At 36.8% G+C, this 24382-nt stretch overlaps 1 protein-coding gene across 1 annotated transcript in view; it reads left to right on the forward strand.

Moving 5' to 3' along the window:
* The window catches only part of gpsm1b (G protein signaling modulator 1b), a 38024-nt gene that overhangs the window by 6679 nt on the left and 6963 nt on the right, over positions 1 to 24382 (forward strand). Inside the window, 10 exon segments of the mRNA XM_048189904.1 lie at positions 9010 to 9231; positions 9349 to 9484; positions 11198 to 11340; positions 14050 to 14173; positions 14321 to 14436; positions 14903 to 15058; positions 16721 to 16829; positions 16910 to 17024; positions 17934 to 18004; positions 18253 to 18417. Coding sequence (XP_048045861.1) covers positions 9010 to 9231; positions 9349 to 9484; positions 11198 to 11340; positions 14050 to 14173; positions 14321 to 14436; positions 14903 to 15058; positions 16721 to 16829; positions 16910 to 17024; positions 17934 to 18004; positions 18253 to 18417 — 1357 coding nt within the window.

The raw sequence follows: 24382 nt of genomic DNA on the forward strand, positions 1-24382 counted from the left end.
AATCAGTGTTGTGAAACTAATCGGTTGAGTGAATGATTCAATGACTCATGCATGCAGCTTGTCTCATTCTTTAATGAATCAGTGTTGTGAAACTAATCGGTTGAGTGAATGATTCGATGACTCATGCATGCAGCTCGTTTCTTTCCTTAATGAATCAGTGGGTCTCATTCTCTAAGCATGCATACACACAAATTTGTGTGTGAAATCTGTGTATGAACGTTTTAACGAACAAATCATGATCCATCAATACCTCTAAGTTTAACTCCTTGGACAACAAGACATAGTAAAACATCCTTTTCTGTCAGTTTTACAGCAGCAAAAGGAATACTGTTGTGTTTAATTGCTACTCATGAAATCCTGTCACTGCCACTGTAACGATGGACAAAACATGATGATAACTTGCAGCTCGGCAATTGAAAGCGGCTCATACTAGGGGTTGCACCGACTAATCGACTTTAATGCTCTGCCATCTGCCGACTGTATCTGATTTAGGATGAGCAGAAATCTGTGAGAAATATAACAACCTGATAAAAATAAACTTATGTAGGAGCAATAGGCTTGTGGGTAGCGCTGTCATATGCCATTGCTGTGCACAAGACAAAACAAGACAGTCTCAGTTCGAGGTCATTCACACAACACATTTTTGCTTTCAAAAATGTTAAACGCGGGCAGTGGAATAGGTTGGAAAACGTTGAACTGATCTCAACTTGAGCGGCGTGTTTTTAGAACACTGTGTCGCGCACGAGACCCTGCAAAAGATGCACGATGTGTCAGTCATATAGAGGTCTGTCTAGCGCATATTTACATAGAAAAACAATGGAAAAGTAGTGCATGGAAAAACGTGTTCTGTGTGAACGGCCCCTTATTTGTTCATTAAAGACATCATCAACGACTAGTCGACGTCGACTCGACTTTAATCACATAAATGTCGACTTTAAAAAATCTGTCTTTCTGCAGCAAACGCACACAATACAACCAAGAACATGGGAAACACATGGGTTCAAATGCACAGGGGCAAACAAGCATAACAAGATAACAAGTAACAAGACAAACCTGGGGAAGACTAATCAACAGGAAAAACTACAAAACTACAAACATGGCCACAAGAAAAGGACACTGAAATGAACACAGAAACAAGAGGAACATAAGAACACTACAACATAAAAGTCCATACAAAACCGGGATCATGACAACTGGATTATCTGTTGGCCAATAATCAGTATCAGCCGATAAAAGCAAATTTTCACACTATCGTCTATTGGCTGATAGACGATATATCTTGTCAATCAAAAGAGGGCAGGAAAATGCACTGAATTTGTGATTTGTGTAAAGAAAATGCTAAGAAACCAGTTTGATGTTCAATATTAATAGTAATTATATGAATTAATAACATTCAGAAAGTTAAGAAATATTAATTTAATAGTAATTCAGAATTTAGTTAATGTGTGTTAATATTAATTTGAGTAATGTGTTTGAAACAAGTAGATGAAATGTAGAGAATAAAGTTTTTATTTGCATTTCTTTCTAAATATAATAATTAAATAAATAAAAAGGCAAAACCTCCAAATTATTGGTATCGGTATCAGCAGATATCACCCTGAATAATCGGTATCAGTGGAGAAACTTAGTATCGGTGCATCTCTAGTACAAACAGTTCTGTTTGAATGATGTTCGACCAATCAGATTCAAGGACCGGAACTAACTGTTGTTTATATGTTTGATCTGTACTGAATTTGTATACCAGAGAGGAATGTGATGGATCATTTCTACTTTATCATCGGTTATTAGAGATATCCTGGTGATTTTGTATGCAGAGCTTTATGTTTGTGACATGTGAATTGGCTTTCAGAATAAAGCACAAGGTCAGAAATAATTCATAGACATCTATAATCAACATCAGATCAGTTTTATTCACCTAAAAAAACGAATAAAAACTTTATTAATTATACTATGTCATATATTGGTGCACTGACTGTGCATTTGTAGAGGTTTGAGCTCTTTGGGTCAGCAGGAACAGGATTAGCTGGCCGTGTCCTGCGCTCTAGGTGTCCTTCAGGAGAATTAGGGCAGCTTCCAACTCTCACGGGAGCAGTCAGTGTCTCGGCGTGTTCATGCTGGGTGCATTTCTTTGATCCTAATGGATATGTGGAGTTGAGAAGGAGTTGAAATTGGGAGTTTCAGAGAATCTTGTTGGTGCTTTTGGAGAGTCTAGTGTTCATGATGCTCAGTGGATTCAACTGAAGAAGACTGAGGACTCTCTGCTTGGTTATTAACCTGAGATTTAATTTGAAAGATGATGCTCTGGTCACAGAAAAAAACGCATGGAATGTGGTCAGTCCAGTTTTAATCAACAAAACCTTCATCACTGTGACTTTTAGGAGTTGTGGTTATCTGTTTTGTCAGGACTGTGAGTTTTGCAAATTGTGGATCATGTCGACTGAAGCGTTTCCTCTGAGCGGGGCTCAGATAGCCATGTGTCGCCTGGTTCATCGTGGCCCCAGACCACAGGCTACACTGAGACCCCTGAAACTGGAACTCGGGCTCTATGTTGAGAAGACGCGCACCAAACCAAAATGCAGGTACGCGTGGAAGCTTTCCCAGCTAACAGGGAACGTTCTCAGAACTTTCTAGCAAAGTTCTCTGAGTTATGAGCAAACGTCAGTTACTTTAATAGAACATTCGTTCAAAGTTATCTGGTCTATAATGTTCTCAAAACGTTACAAAAACATTATTTATACACCGTTTATGGAGCATTTTCAGTTGGACGTTCCTCTTAACATTTTTAAATGTTACTACTTGTTTCAGAACTTTCAAAAGTAACGTTCACATAATGTTTGCAGAATGATAAAATAGAATGTTCCATTAACGTTTACATAAAGACAAAAAGTTTTAAAACAAACAAACAGAAAAAAATGATATTTTGTAGACAACATTTAGAAATAATGTTTTCATAACTTAATGTAAACATAAAAAATATATATTTTTAGCTGGGTTTACAGATGTTCTTTTTATAATCCAGTTCAGACTAATGAGTTTATCAATCTGCACAAACTCTATAGAGATGTATATTATAATATATTATTAGTGTTCTTTGCTCTGTTTTGATATATCCTTTAGTGGGGTTTAAAAGACAACTAATATTCAGTAATATTTAAATACAATGAGACTATTGGTAGAAAACAAAATTTAAACTGAATTAGGCTGACTTTGCAACATTATCACTGTTATTGAACTGATTTGAAACAACACTGAACTAAATTAGGCTGAATAATGACACTATTAGATCTACTTTACAGCTGAGATTGAATTTGTTAAAGGAGACCTATTATGTCCCCTTTCACAAGATGTAATATAAGTCTCTGGTGTCTCCAGAATGTGTCAGTGAAGTTTCTGCTCAAAATACCCCACAGATCATTTATTATAGCTTGTCAAATTTGCCCCTATTTGGGTGTGAGCAAAAACACGCCATTTTTGTGTGTGTCCCTTTAAATGCAAATGAGCTGCTGCTCCGGCCCCCTTTCCAGAAGAGGGCGGAGCTTTAACAGCTCAACAACAACAAAGCTGGAGAATCTCTCGCAGCCAAAATGAGGATTGTCAGTAACGGTGTTCAGCCTTACATTGTTCAAACCGGAGTCGACACTGATGGAGAGACTCAGGAAGAAGTTACAACTTTTAGACATTTCTGAATGGTTAGTGGATAAATTGATGTAGTTGCTGTGGAGTTGATTCAACTCATCCACTAGCATGTGCCGTCATGTTCATCTTTTGTGCAAAACCCGTATGGACGCCCACTAGAGTACCTGTTTGCCAAACAGAATCATACACACCAGGATAACGTTTATGATTGCTATCAAATGCTGTGAATGGTCTAATATTGTTTTCCAAAATATCGTTCAGACAGAAACGCTCCTTTTTTAGCAATCGATCTTGTCAGGGTCAACTTTAGGCCATCCAAGTTAACGAGACTCTAAATAGTGTTCAGTGATCGTCCGTGCAGCCAACGACAGAACAGTTAGCATGCTTTGCTCAAACTTTTACCATGGCGTTAGAACTAGTACACCGTTTTCACTTATGAAAACAAAATGGTGGCGCCGTGGGTGAGTGAAATCTGAGCGTCTCGTTTTTTCACATGCTTGCAGAGAAAGGCTTGGTAGATGCACCAGGGACCCGATTATAGCACTTAAACACAGAAAAAGTCAGATTTTCAGAATATAATATAATAATTGATTAATTTTATGACATTAATATTGTTATTTTCCTGTTTATTACTGTGAAGCTGCTTTGAAACTATTTGTATGCTATAGGTGACTTGACTTGTCTATTACTGATGCTCAGAGATGTGAAGTATTAATGGCATGTCCTTGACAGGAGAGTTGTGCTGCTAATTTACTAAGATCAGATGCGGCACATCTAGAGACCAGAAGATCGCTGAAATGCGAGGGTGCAGAAATCTTTTCATGCCAGACAGCAAGAAACCATCTAGAAACCACTCATGTCATTTCAGAAAATGTAAAAATCTTGTGGTGTTTCTTGCCTCGAAACGTCTCCCAGTATAAAACAAAGCAGAGGTGGATGTGGGTCCATCTACGGTTCGGGCCAACATTCTTTCCAGGCCGCAGAACTGAATAAATCTCTCTCGGTCTAGAGCAGCCAAACCAACAGCATGACTGTTTCAGACATTAATGGAAAAGAAGCAAAACGAGGGAGCTGTTGTCAAAGCATGGCTAGATATAATTGCTTTCAGACCATCGAAGCTCCGAGAGCGTGATGGAAATATGTTTTACATTTAACTGTAATGAGAATGCAAGACTGATCGAAACAAAGCTGAATATCACAACATGTGCTCGGCCTGAATGTTCTGAAACTTGTATAGTGTGAGAGAATGCAGAACCAACCAAACAAAAAGGAAAACTGCCAAGGCCAACATATTCGAAAATTCAACTCATCGATATCCATGACTCAAACACATTTCAGACCACCAGATATAAATGTGTCTTAGGGGATTTACCACAGACATGACACCACCACCAGCAAAAGGAATTAACTGTGTTTGCTTTAAAACACATGCTCATTACAACCCGTTTAACAGATGCATCATTTTATGCAAAACAGCCTGAACTGTAACCGATTATCTAGCCCTCTAAATATGAAAAAATAAAAATAAAAATGTAAACCTTTAGCCTAGCTGCATTTTTCGAGGGGCAGGAAGTGTGTGCGTCAAATGTGCCAATCAAAATGTGACTTTACGAAACTGTCCTTAACTAAAATGTTGCTAAATCATTAGTCTGTGTGGATTAAACTCTGGATCATTTATCTTTGCTTTGGCACAAAATGCACTCATTGACGACATCTTTCAAATGACTTGAATTCTTTTCTCTGCAGCCAAAACTCTATGAACCTACAGGCCAATTTGCACATGGTTACATAAATTTAAATCCTAACATAATACAAAAATGAATAACTAAACCTAAAAATTGAAAGACTATAAAAATAATTAGATGCTGAACATCTGAAGCACAAGTCTTTCAGTTTCATCACCATCTATACACAAGCAGAAACTATCTCCCATGTGATATGTCATATGTTTTTTTCATGCAGTTAGTCAGTCTATAAACTGAACGGAAACCAGCCGGCATCATTAAAGTATGTGAATCTCACCCTTTGACCATCTGAAGTCCTGCAGAGATATTTTTAGTTCTTCCTGCTTGTACAACAACAGCTCCGTTCACTTCTGGCTGAACATATAATGCGTAATAAATAACCTGTTTATCAGAATTACTAAACATCACCTACTAAGCGCAAAGTCAGGCATTATGCCACTCCATTGTTCAGAATGCTCAGATTACAGACTGTTCTTAAGGTGTGTAAATCAAGCAGGTTCATTTGCTCTCTGAGGATGATCTACACCAGCTAAGCTCTTAATGAGACTGATACCCATAACTTTCACTAATGTTTTTTGAAGGTTATGAAAATGTTAGGACAAAACATTCTTAAAATAATGTTTATGGAATGTTGGAATGGAATGTTTGAAATACATTCTCGTCATGTTGAGAGAAAACATTCTTAAAATCTAAAAAACATGGGTGTTTTAAATGTTGAGAGAACATTCAAATGTAACATTCTCTTAAAGTTTTCAAAATGCTAGAATGCAATGCTGCTCTAAAGTTCACGTAATCAAGAAGAAACATCGTTAAAATAGAATCATGGGTGTTTTATATGTTGAGAGAACATTCAAATGTAACATTCTCTTAAAGTTTTCAAAATGCTAGAATGCAATGCTGCTCTAAAGTTCACGTAATCAAGAAGAAACATCGTTAAAATAGAATCATGGGTGTTTTATATGTTGAAAGAACAATTAAATGTGACATTCTCATAACATTTTCAAAAGTACAGTCTTGAAGCATTAAAAAGCATTCAGAAAATATAGCTGTGAGCAGCAATTATCAGGGTTCAAGTGCCTTTAAGTATGTGTGTAAAAAGGTATTATATTTTATTTAGCAAGCATGTAACCATCTCGATAGATGGAAAAGACCATTTACAGCCAATACAGGCAATTTACTAAGGAAAACATGGTTTTTAAAGCTAAAAAACAGTTATAGCACCACCTATGATCAGATCTCCATAAAAATTTGCATGCTTGTTTAGAATCTTCTGTCACATGTGCAATCACCTATTTTCATGAAGTTCTGAGTTTTCGTTTAGGCTTTCATATAGGCTTTCAAGTATATTTTGCCATGCCCATTTTCAGCAATTATCAGGGTTCAAGTGCTTTAAGGCCTTTAAGTACGAGCATAAAAAGGTATTATATTTTATTTAGCAAGCATGTAACCATCTCGATAGATGGAAAAGACTATTTACAGCCAATACAGGCAATTTACATGTTTTTTTAGCTTTAAAGTTTCTGAGTTTTCGTTTAGGCTTTCATATAGGCTTTTGAGTATATTTTGCCATGTCCATTTTCTAAAAGACCCTGTTATAGCTACACAAAGGCCAAAGTTCAACATTTTTTTGATAACTATTGACCTTGAGAGTCCCGCGAATTGTGCAGGAGTGGTTTTATCGAGTTTGAACCAAAAACCTTGGACTAGTTTACTAAAGTTAGTTTTTATAATAATCTCCAATATTTAACGAACAACTAAGGCAAAGTTGCTCAGAATGAGGAGTTCTACCATGTGGTACGAATGTCGTGGGCGTGTGCGAAAAATCACATGATACACAGTCTTTTACGCACGTGAAAAATGCGTAGGCGCCCCCCGGTGGCTGATTTCCTTTTGAATTTCTCATACAGACCCAGCAAGTTTTGTTCCGATCAGCCTCCGTTAACCTTGTCTGATAGCTGCTCAAACTTCAGTGGCCGATGGCGGATATGTTTTTCGAGATATGTCAATGTCATAGACAATCATGGTACCTTGTACAAAGACAATGCCAATTTTCAAGTCAATTGGACTAACGTTGAAGTAGTTATGGCCGTTTTCATGTTTTTTTTTGCTGTTATAGCACCACCAAGTGGCCAGTCGCCGCGTCCTTTTCATTCAGTTTACGGGTTATAGCCATTTTAGTAAAAGTGGCTCCACCCACTTCTAATGTTTTGGCGGGCGGCCCTTAGGGACCGTGAATTGAAATTGAAATTTTTTTTTTTTTTTTGATATTCATTGACAACCTGACTCCAGAGAATCTCACTGCACTGGTTTGGTTCTGATTGGGTCAAAAACCTAGGACTATTTTGCAAAAGTAGTTAAAAAAAAAAAAAAAAAAAAAAAAATTCTCCAAAACGAAAAGCAGGAGTTACAAGCCATTTCATACTTTTGAGCGCTGTAGCGCCCCCATCAGGCCGATTGGGGCGAGCCTTGGTGACATTGTAGATGGTGTGAGTACTAATAATTATAATGAACTACCTTGAATTGCACAGGAGTGGTTTTATCGCGGTTGAACCGAAAACCTAGGACTAGTTCACCAAAGTTAGTTTTTGAAATAATCTCCAATATTTAAGTTGCTTAGAATAAGAAGTTCTACCATGTGGTACAAATGTCGTGGGCGTGTGCGAAAAATCACATGATACACGATCTTTTACGCACGTGAAAAATGCATAGGCCCCCCCGGTGGCTTATTTCTTTCGAATTTCTCATACAGGTCGAGCAAGTCATTCATTGGTCAATGGCGGACATGTTTTTCGAGATACGTCAATATCCAGACAATCATTGTACCTCGGACAAAGACACTGCAAGCCAATTTTCAAGTCAATCAGACTAACGGTGAAGCAGTTATGGCCGTTTTCATGGTTTTTTTTGCTGTTATAGCGCCACCAAGTGGCCAGACACCATGTAATTTTTCATGCGACCACAGAATGAGCTCATGAGTTCACAGCATGTGTGCTGAGTTTGGTGAAAATATCTCATTCCGTTCACGAGTTATAGCCATTTTAGTAAAAGTGGCTCCACCCATTTCAAACGTTTTGGCAGACCTTAGGGATCGTGAATCGAAATTTCAACTTTTTTTTGATAATTATTGACAATCAGACTCCAGAGAATCTCACTGCACTGGTTTGGTTCTGATTGGGTCAAAAACGTAGGACTAGTTCGCTAAAGTAGGTTTTTCAAAAAGAGTTACAAGCCATTTCGTACTTTTGAGCGCTGTAGCGCCCCCGTCAGGCCGATCGGGGCGAGCCTTGGTGACATTGTAGATGGTGTGAGTACTACCAGCCCTCAAAGTTTCAAGTCTCGATGACTTACGGTTTGGTCTGTCTGATCACTTTTAGGGGAGAATGCTGATCCTTGGAAATTTTAACAATTACAATAGGGTTCCAGCGCTACACTCTTGACCCCATAATAACGTTTTTCATGACTAGTGAGAATGCTAGTAAAACATTTTTAGAACATATATGTTAGCTGGCTAGTCCAGTCCTATTATTGTGCAACATCTCAAACAATTCAATGTTCAGCTTGACTATATTATGCCATTTTTCCTGAGAAAGCCCATCAGTTTCATTAATCACACAAATGTGTTTTCCAGAATGGAAGCCTCTTGTCTGGAGCTGGCGCTGGAGGGGGAGAGACTGTGTAAAGCGGGAGATTTTAAAGGTGGCACAGCGTTCTTCGAAGCTGCTGTTCAGGTGGGAACAGAAGATCTCAAGACCCTCAGTGCCATCTACAGCCAGCTGGGCAACGGCTACTTCTACCTGAAGGAGTACGGCAAAGCGCTGGAGTACCATCGGCACGACCTCACTCTCGCTCGGTGAGGACTAACAGCTCACTGCCGCAGATTGATTGCAGTCAATTATCCTTTCAAATGTGAGTTCAGTTTCATGCAAATCTGTCTAAAGAAAACAAACTGAGTTGCATTTTAATCTAGGACGATCGGGGACCGGATCGGAGAAGGGAAAGCCAGTGGGAATCTGGGAAACACTCTGAAGGTTTTGGGCCGCTATGATGAAGCAGCTGTGTGCTGTCAGAGACACCTGGACATTTCTCAAGAACAAGGAGACAAGGTGAGAAAAACACCATCATTACATCTGACTCGAGATTGAGGAAGTGACTTCCAGTTTTGTGATTTTATTCATCAGACAGTTAATGCACAGACAGTCTGAGATTATGGAGAATGAAAACAGGGTTATTTCACTTTACTTTTATTTTATTTTTTTATTTATATGTTTTTACACTTGCTAAATTGAGAGACACATTGGATTTGATAATCAAATAACCTTCAAATATATATTTTGGAGGTTTATACTGTACTTGCTTTGGACCAAAGCAAACCAAGCAGATCTCGCTCCCATTGACTACCATAGTATTTTTTTGCAGCATTTGCAAGCCATTTTACCTCTTTAATATGATGCATCTCAAGAGAAATTGTTGACTTTAAAGTGTCTACAAACTTATAACAAAAGGTTCTATATGGAAACTTAAGGTGTTGCATCAGGTGCATCATATATAGAACCTTTCAGAGCTTCCAACATGGGATCATTTTATGGATTTAGTTTCAATTAATTCATTTTGTTTTAATTCATTTTTATTGTGATTTAAATTTTGAGAATTAAACAGCTAAACTTAATTTATCACTAAGAAAAAATTAAAGTATTATGCAATCATTTAAGATATTTCTCCTTAGAACCTTTTTGGCATAAAGCGTTCTTCTAGAACCACAGTTAATGTTTTTTTCCTAGGAGTGTCTCTTGGTTTCAGAGTCAGTGTGAAATTTCTTGTAAACACTGTCAGAAAGGTTGGTCTGTTGAATTAAAAAGGATGTGACAATTGTAACTGGTCTTCTTTGTTTGGTCACACCTGGCTCCTTCGTGGTAAAAAGTGACTGAAGGCTTAACATGTAATTTCTTTGTTTTTCAGGGAAACCAATTTAATATATTTGTGTTCAATAATATTTTTTTGATTATTATTTAACAGTTTGAAGGGATTTTAGGATACTATGCAATATTTATACAATTTTTATTAGCTATTTTTCTCCATTGAAAATAACACGTTTTTCTAATAACAAATAACACAAATTGTTTTCTAATATATTTTTGAGCTATTTTTCAATTACAGCAATATTTAATGTTAAAATAGAGACAAGGCATTTAAAATCCAATTTTTTAAGGTAGATTAGTGCCATCTGGTGGGAGTAAAAAAAGAAAAACTAATGTAATGCCATGGTGTAACCACTAGATGCCAATATACTTCTATGTAAAGTGGTTTTTAGATATAAATACTTATAAGTTGTGGATTTTAGACGTTCTCAAAGACTACGTTTTGTGAAGGTTTAGATTTTTGTTGTTGTTGTTTTTGAAATGTTGACTTGAAGTGTCAGTTTTTGCATTCATTTTACTAATCAAACCTGAACACAGATGATGGCATTTTATTACACACAACATCAAAATTCGATAAATGTTCAAATGTAACAAAAATTGTTAAATTATGAAATCTGATCTGATTTCAACCTCTTATTTTGAGTCTTTTGGCTCAGTTTTACCATATTGTTAAACCAGTTCATTATGCTCTCTCTGTATGTCTGTGTGTGTGTGTGTGTGTGTGAGTGTCTGTCTGTTTTTGTACTCTTGTGTAACCTCTTCCTTGCTGTTTGTTTGTTTTTTTACTGCTCTGTGGCTGAATTATTGATTTTATTTCACACATTTGCATCGTGAAGGAGATAAGTGGATTAAATTTTGACACTTGTACAAACGGCTGATGTCCTGAATGTGTTTCTGCAGGTTGGAGAGGCCAGGGCTCTGTATAACATCGGGAACGTGTTTCATGCCAAAGGGAAGCAGCAGCTGTGGGGCAGCGCTCAAGATCCCGGAGACCTTCCCTCCGACGTCAGAGACACGCTGCAGCGCGCCACGGCCTTCTACGAGTGAGTCCAACACTCAGATTGTTTACTGATGTATCCCAGCATCATTAAACCCAGCCCACAGAGACCCGTTTGCTCGACTGCTCATTATTAACAGCCACATTTAGCAGATCCAGAAGGTTAAACGGAACATAAATGAGACGCCGAGAGACCAGAGGTGTCAGACGGAGGAAAAACGACCTCAAACAGTCTCTCATTTACTCAGAAAACACGCAGAACAGGGAAATCTGTGCTTCTGAGCTCACAAATAATTAAGCCTAAATTTATTTGAGTTTCATATAAAAACATCTGTGTTTGGATCACACGATTTTAACATAAACTAATAAACGTCATGTGATGCATATTCTTCAGTCATGCATAAATGAAACAGGGCGGATTTCTGCTCTCAGAGAAATCACATCACATTTTATTGATTAAATAATCATGTTTTTTAAATGCTTTTATTCAAATCAGCATAAACCTGCAAAAATAATTACATTTTAGTTAAAAAGTATGAACTGATCTAAATGCAGCAAACTACTTTAATAAACCATATCAAATGATAAATATATAAAAAAATGTTTATTATGTAAAATGCATTCAGATTATTAGTCAAATCTGACCTGTTTCATTAATGCATGACTGACAAATATGCATCACTTAAAGTTCACTGTGTAATCCAAATGCATGGACATTTTATATGCAATTCAAATCTTTAAATATAAGCTTAAATATTTCTTTCAGCCGCCATGTCTGGAAATTTTTTTTTCCGTTTGTTTTTAAAAAGTTCTTGAATAAACTTCCTTGAATCAAAGTGACCAGCTACGAGATGAATCACAACATTCGGTACAAAACCATACGTCACGTTTTGAGTTTGTTTTTGTTCTGTTTTCATGCTTTTTCCCTGTCTTCAGTTTCTTAGTCAGTTTTCTAGTTTGTAAATTGTTTCAGTTCTCCTCATGTGCCAGTCTGTTTGTTGTTTGGTTACAGATTAATTAGTGTCCTCAGTTCAGGTGTGTCTTGTTAATTTAGTCTCGTTAACCCCTTGTTTGCTGTGTATTTAAGCCTCCAGTTTCAGTCCAATCTTTGTCCTGTATTGATTATGTTATGTGGTATGATTTCCTGGTGATTTGTCCTGTTCATAGTACTCCATTAAATGTTACTGAAGATATCTCCTTCGTCGTGCATTGAATACTACAACACCCACCGTGTCACCATATTTATATAAAATAATATTTATTGAGCAACAAAATTCAAAGGTACAAAAGCAGTGCTTTACAGGATGTGTTAAATATATCGCCTTAATATTAAATTATTAAATTTAACATAGCTCAATTTGATTTGCTCAACAAGTAATAGATTAATAAGACCAAAGATTGCCTGTTTTATGTACCAAAAATAAATTAGATCTCATGTTTAACCACTGTAAGAGACAGCGGCAAATACCCGAAGCACTGGCCGAGATGAATCTGTTCTCAGCGGGTACTCGAGCATTGAACGACCGCTGACGTCCTGGAGCTCACATCTCCGAAAACGTCTAAACAAATTGTAAAATAGGTGCTATGATTAAATATGAGTCGCATATTTCAGGTCTAAACAACTACATTCTCACCTTAAAAACTCTTAATACAGTTCGTGGCACAAAAAGTGTAGTATTTGTAAAAAATACAGTGGAATTGCTCGACCATGACAGTCGCTTATATATATACAGTACAGTCCAAAAGTTTGGAACCACTAAGATTTTTAATGTTTTTAAAAGAAGTTTCGTCTGCTCACCAAGGCTACATTTATTTAATTAAAAATACAGTAAAAAAACAGTAATATTGTGAAATATTATTACAATTTAAAATAACTGTTTTCTATTTGAATATATTTCACAAAGTAATTTATTCCTGTGATGCAAAGCTGAATTTTCAGCATCATTACTCCAGTCTTCAGTGTCACATGATCCTTCAGAAATCATTCTAATATGCTGATTTGCTGCTCAAGAAACATTTAATGTGTACAATTGTACAAAATATTTGTGTACAATATTTTTTTTCAGGATTATTTGATGAATAGAAAGTTCAAAAGAACAGTGTTTATCTGAAATCTAATCTTTTGTAACATTATAAATGTCTTTACTGCCACTTTTGATTGATTTAATGCATCCTTGCTGAATAAAAATATTCATTTCTTTAATTTCTTTTCAAAGAAATAAAAATAAAAATTCTTACTGACCCCAAACTTTTGAACGGTAGTGTATAATGCTACAGAAGCTTTGTATTTCAGATAAATGCTGTTCTTTTGAACTTTCTATTCATCAAGGAATCCTGAAAAAAAAAGTACACAACTGTTTTCAACATTGAAAATAATCATAAATGTTTCTTGAGCAGCAAATCAGCATATTAGAATGATTTCTGAAGGATCATGTGACACTGAAGACTGGAGTAACGATGCTGAAAATTCAGCTTTGCATCACAGGAATAAATTACTTTGTCAAATATATTTAAAAAGTACACAGTTATTTTAAATTGTAATAATATTTCACAATATTACTGTTTTTTACTGTATTTTTAATTAAATAAATGTAGCCTTGGTGAGCAGACGAAACTTCTTTTAAAAACATTAAAAATCTTAGTGGTTCCAAACTTTTGGACTGTACTGTACATGTCACAAAGATGTTATTGATAATAATAAATACTAACAAACTGCTAATTATTGATTGTTTCTGTCCTCCTAACTCTTTTTTAGGATGAATCTCTCTCTGGTGAAGGAGTTGGGAGACCGAGCTGCCCAGGGAAGAGCCTTCGGTAACCTTGGCAACACTCATTACCTGCTGGGTAATTTTGTTGAGGCCATTAAGTTCCACAGAGAGGTAAAACCCTCATGTCAACAAACAACTCGTTTCGCTTAAACTGTGCGATCTCATACGCTTGATTTGATTTCATCTGCATTTCTGCTTTGGAATTTCACAGGGATTTGCATTTCAAAGTAACACACAATCCGTCCTTGTTGTTTCCAGCGTCTTTCCATTGCAAAGGAATTTGGCGACAAGGCAGCCGAGCGGAGAGCATACAGTAACCTAGGCAACGCTCTCATTTTCCTGGGCCAGTTCAATGCAGCAACAGAGTATTACAGGTAATCATGACTACAGCGCCATCTAGAGGATGCAGGACGCCTGTGGGTGTTTTTTTTTTTAATTAAAGAAACAGAAATGATGCTGTACAAACATCTAGAGAAGATTTCACATGTAACAGGCAAGAGGAAAAACACTGATAATAATCATAAATGTTTCTTGAGCAGCAAATCATCATATTAGAATGATTTCTGAAGGATCATGTGACACTGAAGACTGGAGTAATGATGCTGAAAATTCACCTTTGATCACAGGAATAAATTACATTTTACTATATTTTCACATAGAAAATTGTTATTTTACATTGTAAAAATATTTCACATTTTTTTTCTGCAAATAAATGCAGCCTTGGTGAGCAGAAGAGACTCTTATGTCCCCAAACTTTTTATTCATATTCTTACATGGAACCCAATCCATATCTAGAGAGCAGAATATCAGCAACTAGCCTCGATTTTCTCTGCTCTCCAGGAAAACTCTTCAGCTCTCTCGACAACTGAAGGATCAGGTGATGGAAGCTCAAGCGTGTTACAGTCTGGGAAACACGTACACGCTGCTGCAGGAGTATGAGCGTGCCATCGACTATCACCTCAAACACCTGCTCATCGCTCAAGAGCTCAACGACAGGTGTGAACGCACACAAAACCACTCTCGTATCCGCTTTTCTACTGCGTACAACGTTCAGACATGACTGTCTGCATTTGCCCTCTAGTGGCCGTCGTTGTGAACTTTCATTATGATCACATGATCGATGTCTCTGTGTATCTAGCCTAGTATTTCCATGCAGTTGTATTATTCTACATTTTATAGTATCATTAAAGGGATAATTCACCCAAAAATGATTTGGGTGATTTACTCTCCGCCAAGCCGTCCTAGGTGTATATGACTGTCTTCTTTCAGACGAACACAATCCTGGCAATACCAAGATTTATAATGGTAGTAAAGGGGGACGTGTTTTGAAGCCTCTTTGAACTCAATATTGCCTCTTTGAACAAAAAAAATGATTTTTAAAGGTGCAATATGTAAGAATTTTGCAGTAAAATATCCAAAAACCACTAGGCCAGTGTTATATATTTTGTTCACTTGAGTACTTACAATATCCCAAATGTTTGCAACTATTTGTAAATCTTGAGAAAATTGCAATTTTACCCAAGGCTCCGGGACGTGTGAGGAGTCGCCTGTCATTGGCGTCATACCCGCGTTACCCTCGGTTTCCGCTTTTATTTTGTAGAAACCATGGAAACACCAAAGACGCTTTAATATTTACATGTTTTAATAGACAAGAGAACAACTGTTTTGATATATTTATAGACAGAAAACTAATTATTGTTATATAGCTCAACACGTTTAGTATTATTGTTTAAATCTAATTTTCTTAATTTTTTTTGCGAGTACCATGCTTTACCATGCCTCAGAGAAAAACACTATTTTGTGAAGTAGCTAACATAGCATAATCAGATGCAGCTTTATTTTTAGTAACAGTAATACTGCATTTTCTCCATCATACAATATGTTTTAAAATTAATTGCATGCCATTTATCAACACAATCATCCAGCATTTAATCTGATATTGTAAAATCGATCTATCTTACTGCAGTGTGTAACAGTGTCTCACAGCAGCCGCCGAGCGAACGCACAGAGTAACGTTATAACATCATTTTCAACACAGTCAAATGTATCTAATATGATAAACAGAGCTGCGTTACCTCATACTCATGACCGGAAAAGCAGAAGCAGCGCCGGCGACTGTGTCATAATAAAAGTCCCGCTGCTCGTGAGGCGTGTGTTGATCAATCGCTCCAGCTCCTCGTTCAGCTCCACAACACTCGCTCCTGCTCTGCTTCACACTACAGTAACATTAATGAACGCATTCCATGAACATGATTTCTTCCCGAGTCCTATCCCTATTCTTTTCCACCGTTTGTTGAGGTGAAAACCACATATCCCAAGATTCCGCTCACAAACTTTCCGTCATCAAGCTACGCCTTTGTTTTGAATAGACCTCCAGCGACCTCTAGCGGACAGAATTCTTACATACTGCACCTTTAATTTTCACCTCGCACACACTGATTTGATTGGAGTGCACTGGAATATGTCACATCCGGTCGGTGTGTCACATACAGTGTAGTCGCTTAATAAACGCATCCAAAGTGCAAATCGCATCCGCACCCCACACAGCCCCTGTGTGGCTCTCCACAAGAAACGAATGACTTCCGTTCCATCGGCCACCATTTTTCATGTGCAGTGGAAAGTCGGCTTGATCACTAACATGCTGTCTGTCTTCGGTAGGGTCGGGGAGGGCCGGGCCTGTTGGAGTCTGGGTAACGCTTACGTATCATTGGGAAACCACCGTCAAGCTCTGCACTACGCCCGGAGACACCTGGACATCTCCAGAGAGGTGAAGCCAGACTCTGACGTCCAGCAGCTTCTCTTGCTTCGCTCATGTGTAACTCAGACATTTGCTCTGCTTGCTCTCAGATCGGGGACAGAAACGGAGAGCTGACGGCCAGGATGAATGTGGAAGAGCTGATGGAGGCTCTCGGGGTGAAGGAGGGTGATCTCTCTCCATCTGAGTCGGAGTTTAAAGTCCAGGGTAAACACATCACTTATTCCACTACATGGTCTTTGTGCAATGGGAATCTGCTCATTGATTTTAAAAGAATACTTTAGTTTGAAATATACTAAAAAAGAGACACCTTCCACAACATATATGTGATTAAAATGCAATATAGTTTATGCAACAACTAGCCCGGCCTCCCCTATACGTTAAAAATTTCACCAGACTTGTCTAACTTAGTTCATGAAGTAGAAGTCTTTATTTAAGGTGGATTTGTAGTGTTAATGAGGTTGAGGTATGAGTTTATGTTAAGCCTCAATTTGTGAACCTTTTTTCCCTTGAAGATTAGTCTGGTGACATTGTCCATTGTACTGCGTCCTCCACATATTAACTTAATAAAGCCTGAACCTTGTCGGCGGTCCATCGGTTGTATTACTCCATTGTTGATTTGAATATCAAACAACTCTAGCCCCGTTTCCACTGCAGGAACTTTCCCCAGGAATGAAGTTCAGGGTAAAAATTTCCCTCTCAGAAAGTCCCTGCTCACGAGGTTGCACTTTTTCAAAGTTCAGGAACTGTCGGGGGTGGGACTTTCGGGCGCTGAACATGCTAATTAGTTGAGTTCACGCAGCCATTTTGATTGGTTGACTGCACGCAGGGACCAATTTTTACCCGAAACTTCATTTAGACCCTGGTTCCTGCAGGATAAAACACACTGAGTACCACCCCAAAGTCCCTAGTTCCTGGGGAAAGTTCCTGCGCTGGAAACGTGGCTTTAGTTTTCATTAGTCTGTAGCTGTATATATATACAAATAATCTCTTCTTTGTTTTTTGTGTCCTTTCCTAACAATGTTTGACAGCAAATCTGTGCTGAAGTAAATGTCTGTGATCTGTAAATTGATGTTTCATGATTAATAATAAACTTGTACTTGTTTTCTCCAACAGGAGCCAGACCCAAATTCAGCAAGAAGAACAGTATGGAGAGTGTCGACCTCTGGAAGTACAACTCTGAAAAGGTCACATGCTCAACATCTGATTGGGTGACCAAGACTTTGCCATGCAGGACATGTATAATATGAGTCAAAATCTTTTGTTAGTCTTTGAACAAAATGCCTGTCAAACAAACCCTAACCCTAGAATTTACATCAAAAATGTTGGAGCCACATCCATGTCCTACTCGGCAGAATCATGGTCACCCAGTTCAGAAACACACACGTGTTGTTTTGCCGTGACTGTACGTGCTCATGTGTGCTGTTGGCTGCAGAACGGAGATGCTCAGGATGTTGATGATGTTTCGAGGAGGTCAAGGAACCTGCTGTCTCAGACCAACAGAAGCAAAAGTTACGCAGACAGTCAGTCGTCAGATGAGAGACAGTGGCTCGACTCGCCTGTGGACACTGATGACATCACTGTTCATGTCACACCTCCAGTGAGTGATTATCCAGCCGTCCGTCCATTCGTCTATTTATCTGTCTGTCTGTTAGGGTTTGGTCCATCTATCTATAAGTTTGTCTGTTCTTCCGTCTATCAATCTATCATAGATATTGAAAACAACAGAGGACCTAACACAGATCCTTGTGGCACTCCATAATTTATCTTAGATTTTTATATATTATATATCGTTAAAGGATTAGTTCACTTTCAAATTAAATTTTCCTGATAATTTACTCACCCCCATGTCATCCAAGATGTTCACATCTTTCTTTCTTTAGTTGAAAAGAAATGAAGGTTTTTGATGAAAACATTCCAGGATTTTTCTCCTTATAGTGGACTTCACTGGAGCCCAAACGGTCAAAATTACAGTTTCAGTGCAGCTTTAAACGATACCAGACGAGGAATAAGAGTCTTATCTAGAGAAACCATTGCTCATTTTTGGGAAAAAAAAAAAAAAATATATATATATATATATATATATATATATATATATATATATATATATATATATATATATATATATATATATATATATATATATACGTTTTAACCATAAATGCTCATCTTGAACTAGCTCTCTTCTTCTTCTTCTTCTTCTTCTCTATTAGAATTCCAGCAGTGTAGATGCTGCTAAGTGTATTACTGCCCTCCACAGGTCAAAGTTTGAACTAAATTGTCATATACAATATGCTAGTGCAAATATATAACAATTAAAGATTAAAGGTGCCCTAGAATTAAAAATTGAATTTATCTTGGCATAGTTGAATAACAAGAGTTTAGTACATGGAAATGACATACAGTGAGTCTCAAACTCCATTGTTTCCTCCTCCTTATATAAATCTCATTTGTTTAAAAGACCTCCGAAGAACAGGCGAATCTCAACATAACACCGACTGTTACGTAACAGTCTGGATCATTATTATGTACGCCCCCAATATTTGCATATGCCAGCTCATGTTCAAGGCATTAGACAAGCCAGTATTAACGTCTGGATCTGTGCACAGCTGAATCATCAGACTAGGTAAGCAAGCAAAGACAACAGCGAAAAATGGCAGATGGAGCAATAATAACTGACATGATCCATGATATCATGATATTTTTAGTGATATTTGTAAATTGTCTTTCTAAATGTTTCGTTAGCATGTTGCTAATGTACTGTTAAATGTGGGTAAAATTACCATCGTTTATTACTATATTCATGGAGACAAGACTGTCGTTATTTTCACAACTTCATTCTTTATAAATCTCTCCAACAGTGTGTAATGTTAGCTTTAGCCACGGAGCACTATCAAACTCATTCAGCATCAAATGTAAACATCCAAATAAATACTGTACTTACGTGATTAGACATACTGCATGACGAACACTTAGATCCATTTTGAGGGTTATATTAGCTGTGTGAACTTTGTTTATGCTGGTTAAGGCAAGCGCGAGCTCCGGGGGGCGGGGAGCGCAATAATTTAAAGGGGACATGCACTGAATCAGCGCATTTATAATGATGCCCCAAAATAGGCAATTAAAAAAATGAATAAAAAAAAAAATCTATGGGGTATTTTGAGCTGAAACTTCACAGACACATTCAGGGGACACCTTAGACTTATATTACATCTTTTAAAAAGACGTTCTACGGCACCTTTAAAATATAACAGTTCAAACTTTGACCTGTGTAGGGCAGTAATACACTTAGCAGTGTCTACACTGCTGGAATTCAAATAGAGAAGAAGAAGAAGAAGAGAGCTAGTTCAACCATTTATGGTTAAAACGTATACAATTTTTATTTTTTTTTAGAAAATGACCGATGGTTTCTCTAGATAAGACTCTTATTCCTCGTCTGGTATCATTTAAAGCTCTTTGAAGCTGCACTGAAACTGTAATTTTGACCTTCAACCGTCTGGAGTCCACTGAAGTCCACTATAAGGAGAAAAATCCTGGAATGTTTTCATCAAAAACCTTAATTTCTTTTCAACTGAAGAAAGAAGGACATGAACATCTTGAATGACATGGGGGTGTGTAAATTATCAGGAAATTTTAATTTGAAAGTGAACTAATCCTTTAACTTTATCTATCTATCTATCTATCTATCTATCTATCTATCTATCTATCTATCTATCTATCTATCTATGTGTCTGTCTGTCTATCTGTCTAAGGTGCTTTGAAAGTTTCTTGCGTATCAGTGTTTCAATGAGACAAATACATTTTTGCTGACGGTCACAGTACAGAGTAAGTGTGCAGATGTGTCTGTCTACAGGGCTTTAATCGAATCTGTGTTTTAAAGTGCTTCACTAAAGGTTTCACTTGATAGCCGCGGCTCTCTGTGTTCCTCTGTCAATCAATACAGACCAGCTGCGCTGCTGCTAATGCATCTGTGTGCATGTGACTTCCCCAGAGGACGAAGAATATATGGAAATATGACCGTGTGCATCGCACTGAACGCTGCTGATACTTGTTTAGGACTATCAAGTTATATTGCATTGTGACATTATTTTCCCAAACTCCTGTTGCTGTAATGCAAAAAGTATTTATACATTACAAGAGCACTTGCTGTGTTGACAACAATAGATTTAGACTACTATTGAGATCTAATTAATTCAACCATTTACTGATTGATCCTTACTACAGCTTGCTCATATATTAATGCAATTTCTTTTCATCTCTCAACAACACAAAAGCAGTATTTGTGCAGAGGTTTCATGTCATTGATATATTCCTGCAGCTTTATCTCACGTCATTTAGCTAATTTCAGGGTCATTTGTGTGACATGCAGGTGTGCGAAAATAAACCCCAGTCCTTGACCTTCGACACCTGTGACACAGTTGGCGAGTGTTTTAGGGTTTATGCACGTGACCAAAGGCCATAACACTGGGGTCAGGGGTTTCTATGGAAACCGTGATAATGTTATTTGGACAAAGACCTTTCACGGTCCATTCACTCTCTCTCTCTCTCCGTATCTCACCCTCAGTGTAACTGAATTATTGAACTAAATGCATGAGCAGCTGAACAGAGACAGACTCGCAGTGAAGGGAAAGGTGTAGGAGAGACCGGACACTGAAGGATATCCTGGTGGAGAGAAGGATGACAAACATTCAGGCTGAAGAATGTGAGACTTTACTGTGCATGACTTTGTATTTGAATCTATTTGAATGCTTTTGTGTGTTTGAAGTGTATTTGAGGGTGTGTTAAAATAGGTTGTGTAATGACCCTAAATCCACCTCCTCCCCCCGACCGTCCCCATAATCACAGCCAAATTAATGAGTTGTTTTCCCACAGTGAGACACAAAGATGGACAGAAAGAGACAGATAAAGCTGTGATTTGGCTGTGGATTAATGTATCGCTACATAAGTATTCATAATTGTCTGTTATTTAGTATCACTCTCATAGTGATCGGCTGGATTTATATTGCGTTGTGCTTTCAGGACACAGTTTGATTTGCTTGACGAGTTTGTTAATCTTTATCATTATAGGCGAATGTCTGAAAATGCTTGACTGATATGGATACTGATACAGGAGTTGCTGTCATGTTGAAATGCTGTTGTTGAACAGGGGTGGGTCGCTCTTTTTACACCGTTATCGACTGTGTCTGTCCTCTAATAGATCTCTGATCACTGAAACGGGACATTAGCGTTTGTGCCACTTGTTTTTAAGGTGATACTCTAATGAAGAGGACTGAGATGTGTGTCGAAACGCAAAGGCTTCTGATCAGTATCGGATATATTGATTTGGTTTTGTGGGCATTACAGTTGTTTGGTTTCTGATTCTCCTGCTATGGAGTGTGTGTGTGTGTGTGTGTGTGTGTGTAGTTGGCCACTGAAAGGTCATTGTGATATACAGAGCCGTCGAGACTGAGATAAGAGCTCACATGAGCGTTCAGTAACGTCAGGACAGATTACAGCAGCACATGACCAGACCAAGACTCCAGGAACCCGCGGTTCATCCAGCTCTTATAATACGCCATTGTTACAATATTCTACAAATATGTTTGGGTGGTGAATCTCTCAAAATATGTCAAGAACATGTCATATTTCAGGCCTAAATAAATGTAAAAGATTAGGATCGTAAAGATTTTTTTACATATTTGTGACAAAAAATGTCACAATGCAAATCCCCTCATTACTGTTATGTGAAAAAATAAATGTATGTATGCACAGTACAGTCCAAAAGTTTGGAACCACTAAGATTTTTAATGTTTTTAAAAGAAGTTTCGTCTGCTCACCAAGGCTACATTTATTTAATTAAAAATACAGTAAAAAAACAGTAATATTGTGAAATATTATTACAATTTAAAATAACTGTTTTCTATTTGAATATATTTGACAAAGTAATTTATTCTGTGATGCAAAGCTGAATTTTCAGCATCATTACTCCAGTCTTCAGTGTCACATGATCCTTCAGAAATCATTCTAATATGCTGATCTGCTGCTCAAGAAACATTTATGATTATTTTCAATGTTGAAAACAGTTGTGTACTTTGTTTTTCAGGATTCCTTGATGAGTAGAAAGTTCAAAAGAACAGCATTTATCTGAAATACAAAGCTTCTGTAGCATTATACACTACCGTTCAAAAGTTTGGGGTCAGTAAGAATTTTTATTTTTATTTTTTTGAAAAGAAATTAAAGAAATTAATACTTTTATTCAGCAAGGATGCATTAAATCAATCAAAAGTGGCAGTAAAGACATTTATAATGTTACAAAAGATTAGATTTCAGATAAACACTGTTCTTTTGAACTTTCTACTCATCAAATAATCCTGAAAAAAAATATTGTACACAAATATTTTGTATAATTGTACACATTAAATGTTTCTTGAGCAGCAAATCATCATATTAGAATGATTTCTGAAGGATCATGTGACACTGAAGACTGGAGTAATGATGCTGAAAATTCAGCTTTGCATCACAGGAATAAATTACTTTGTGAAATATATTCAAATAGAAAACAGTTATTTTAAATTGTAATAATATTTCACAATATTACTGTTTTTTACTGTATTTTTAATTAAATAAATGTAGCCTTGGTGAGCAGACGAAACTTCTTTTAAAAACATTAAAAATCTTAGTGGTTCCAAACTTTTGGACTGTACTGTATATACCTGGAGAGGATTTTCCTGCACCTGAAAATGCTAGTTAATGTTATTGCATTTAACTAATATTTACTGAGTCTAAAAACTTCCTACATTTTTTTAAATACTTTTTGTAACACTTGTGATGTTCCCAGTTAAAAAATGACCGGTCCACAAAAAATTGCGTATAAATCTCTCGTTATGATACAGTACATCATCACCAAATATTGGATTCAATCTTTTTGTCAACTTGTTTTCTTTCAATTAGGACAGGTTTTGTATTTCTTTTTTGGAAATGATCGATCGTAGGCTTTATTTACCTGAGCTTATGTAACTCAGTTTTTAAGTGAAAAAAGTGTTATTTGTGGACATTTTTGTCAATTTTACATAAAATATGAAAAAATAAAATAAATAAAATGCACTATTTATCACACTAGTGTGCATTAATGTTTAACCAGGACTTTTGTTTTGAAATGCTTGTATTTTCTACAAAAGTCATACTTGTGGTGTTCAGTGTCAAAAATGACCGGTCTACAATTTTTTATTTTTTTAAATTTATTTATTTGTTTTTTTTTGCAGGACTGGGAACACCATAAGTGTTATAGGGGATACATGTATGTTATTATTTATCATACATGATAGTAACTTGAAATGTATATACAAATTTGAATTGTATTGTATTACATTAATCTTACAGTATACATTTTAAAAAAAAAGGACTAAGAATTTAAACATCTAAAATCTAAACACATTAAACTAGACGTTTGGTTTAAATATAATTAACTGTCATGAAAAGAATGTCACAATGCAAAAAGAAAAAAAAAGTTATAGCTAAAACAACTGCAAGTTTAATTCATTTTTTCTTTTTTTTTGTTTCTTTTTTTGGTGAGGGAGTGTGAAATA

The sequence above is a fragment of the Megalobrama amblycephala genome, linkage group LG4 (genome assembly GCF_018812025.1).
Source record: "Megalobrama amblycephala isolate DHTTF-2021 linkage group LG4, ASM1881202v1, whole genome shotgun sequence".
Lineage (NCBI taxonomy): Eukaryota > Metazoa > Chordata > Actinopteri > Cypriniformes > Xenocyprididae > Megalobrama > Megalobrama amblycephala.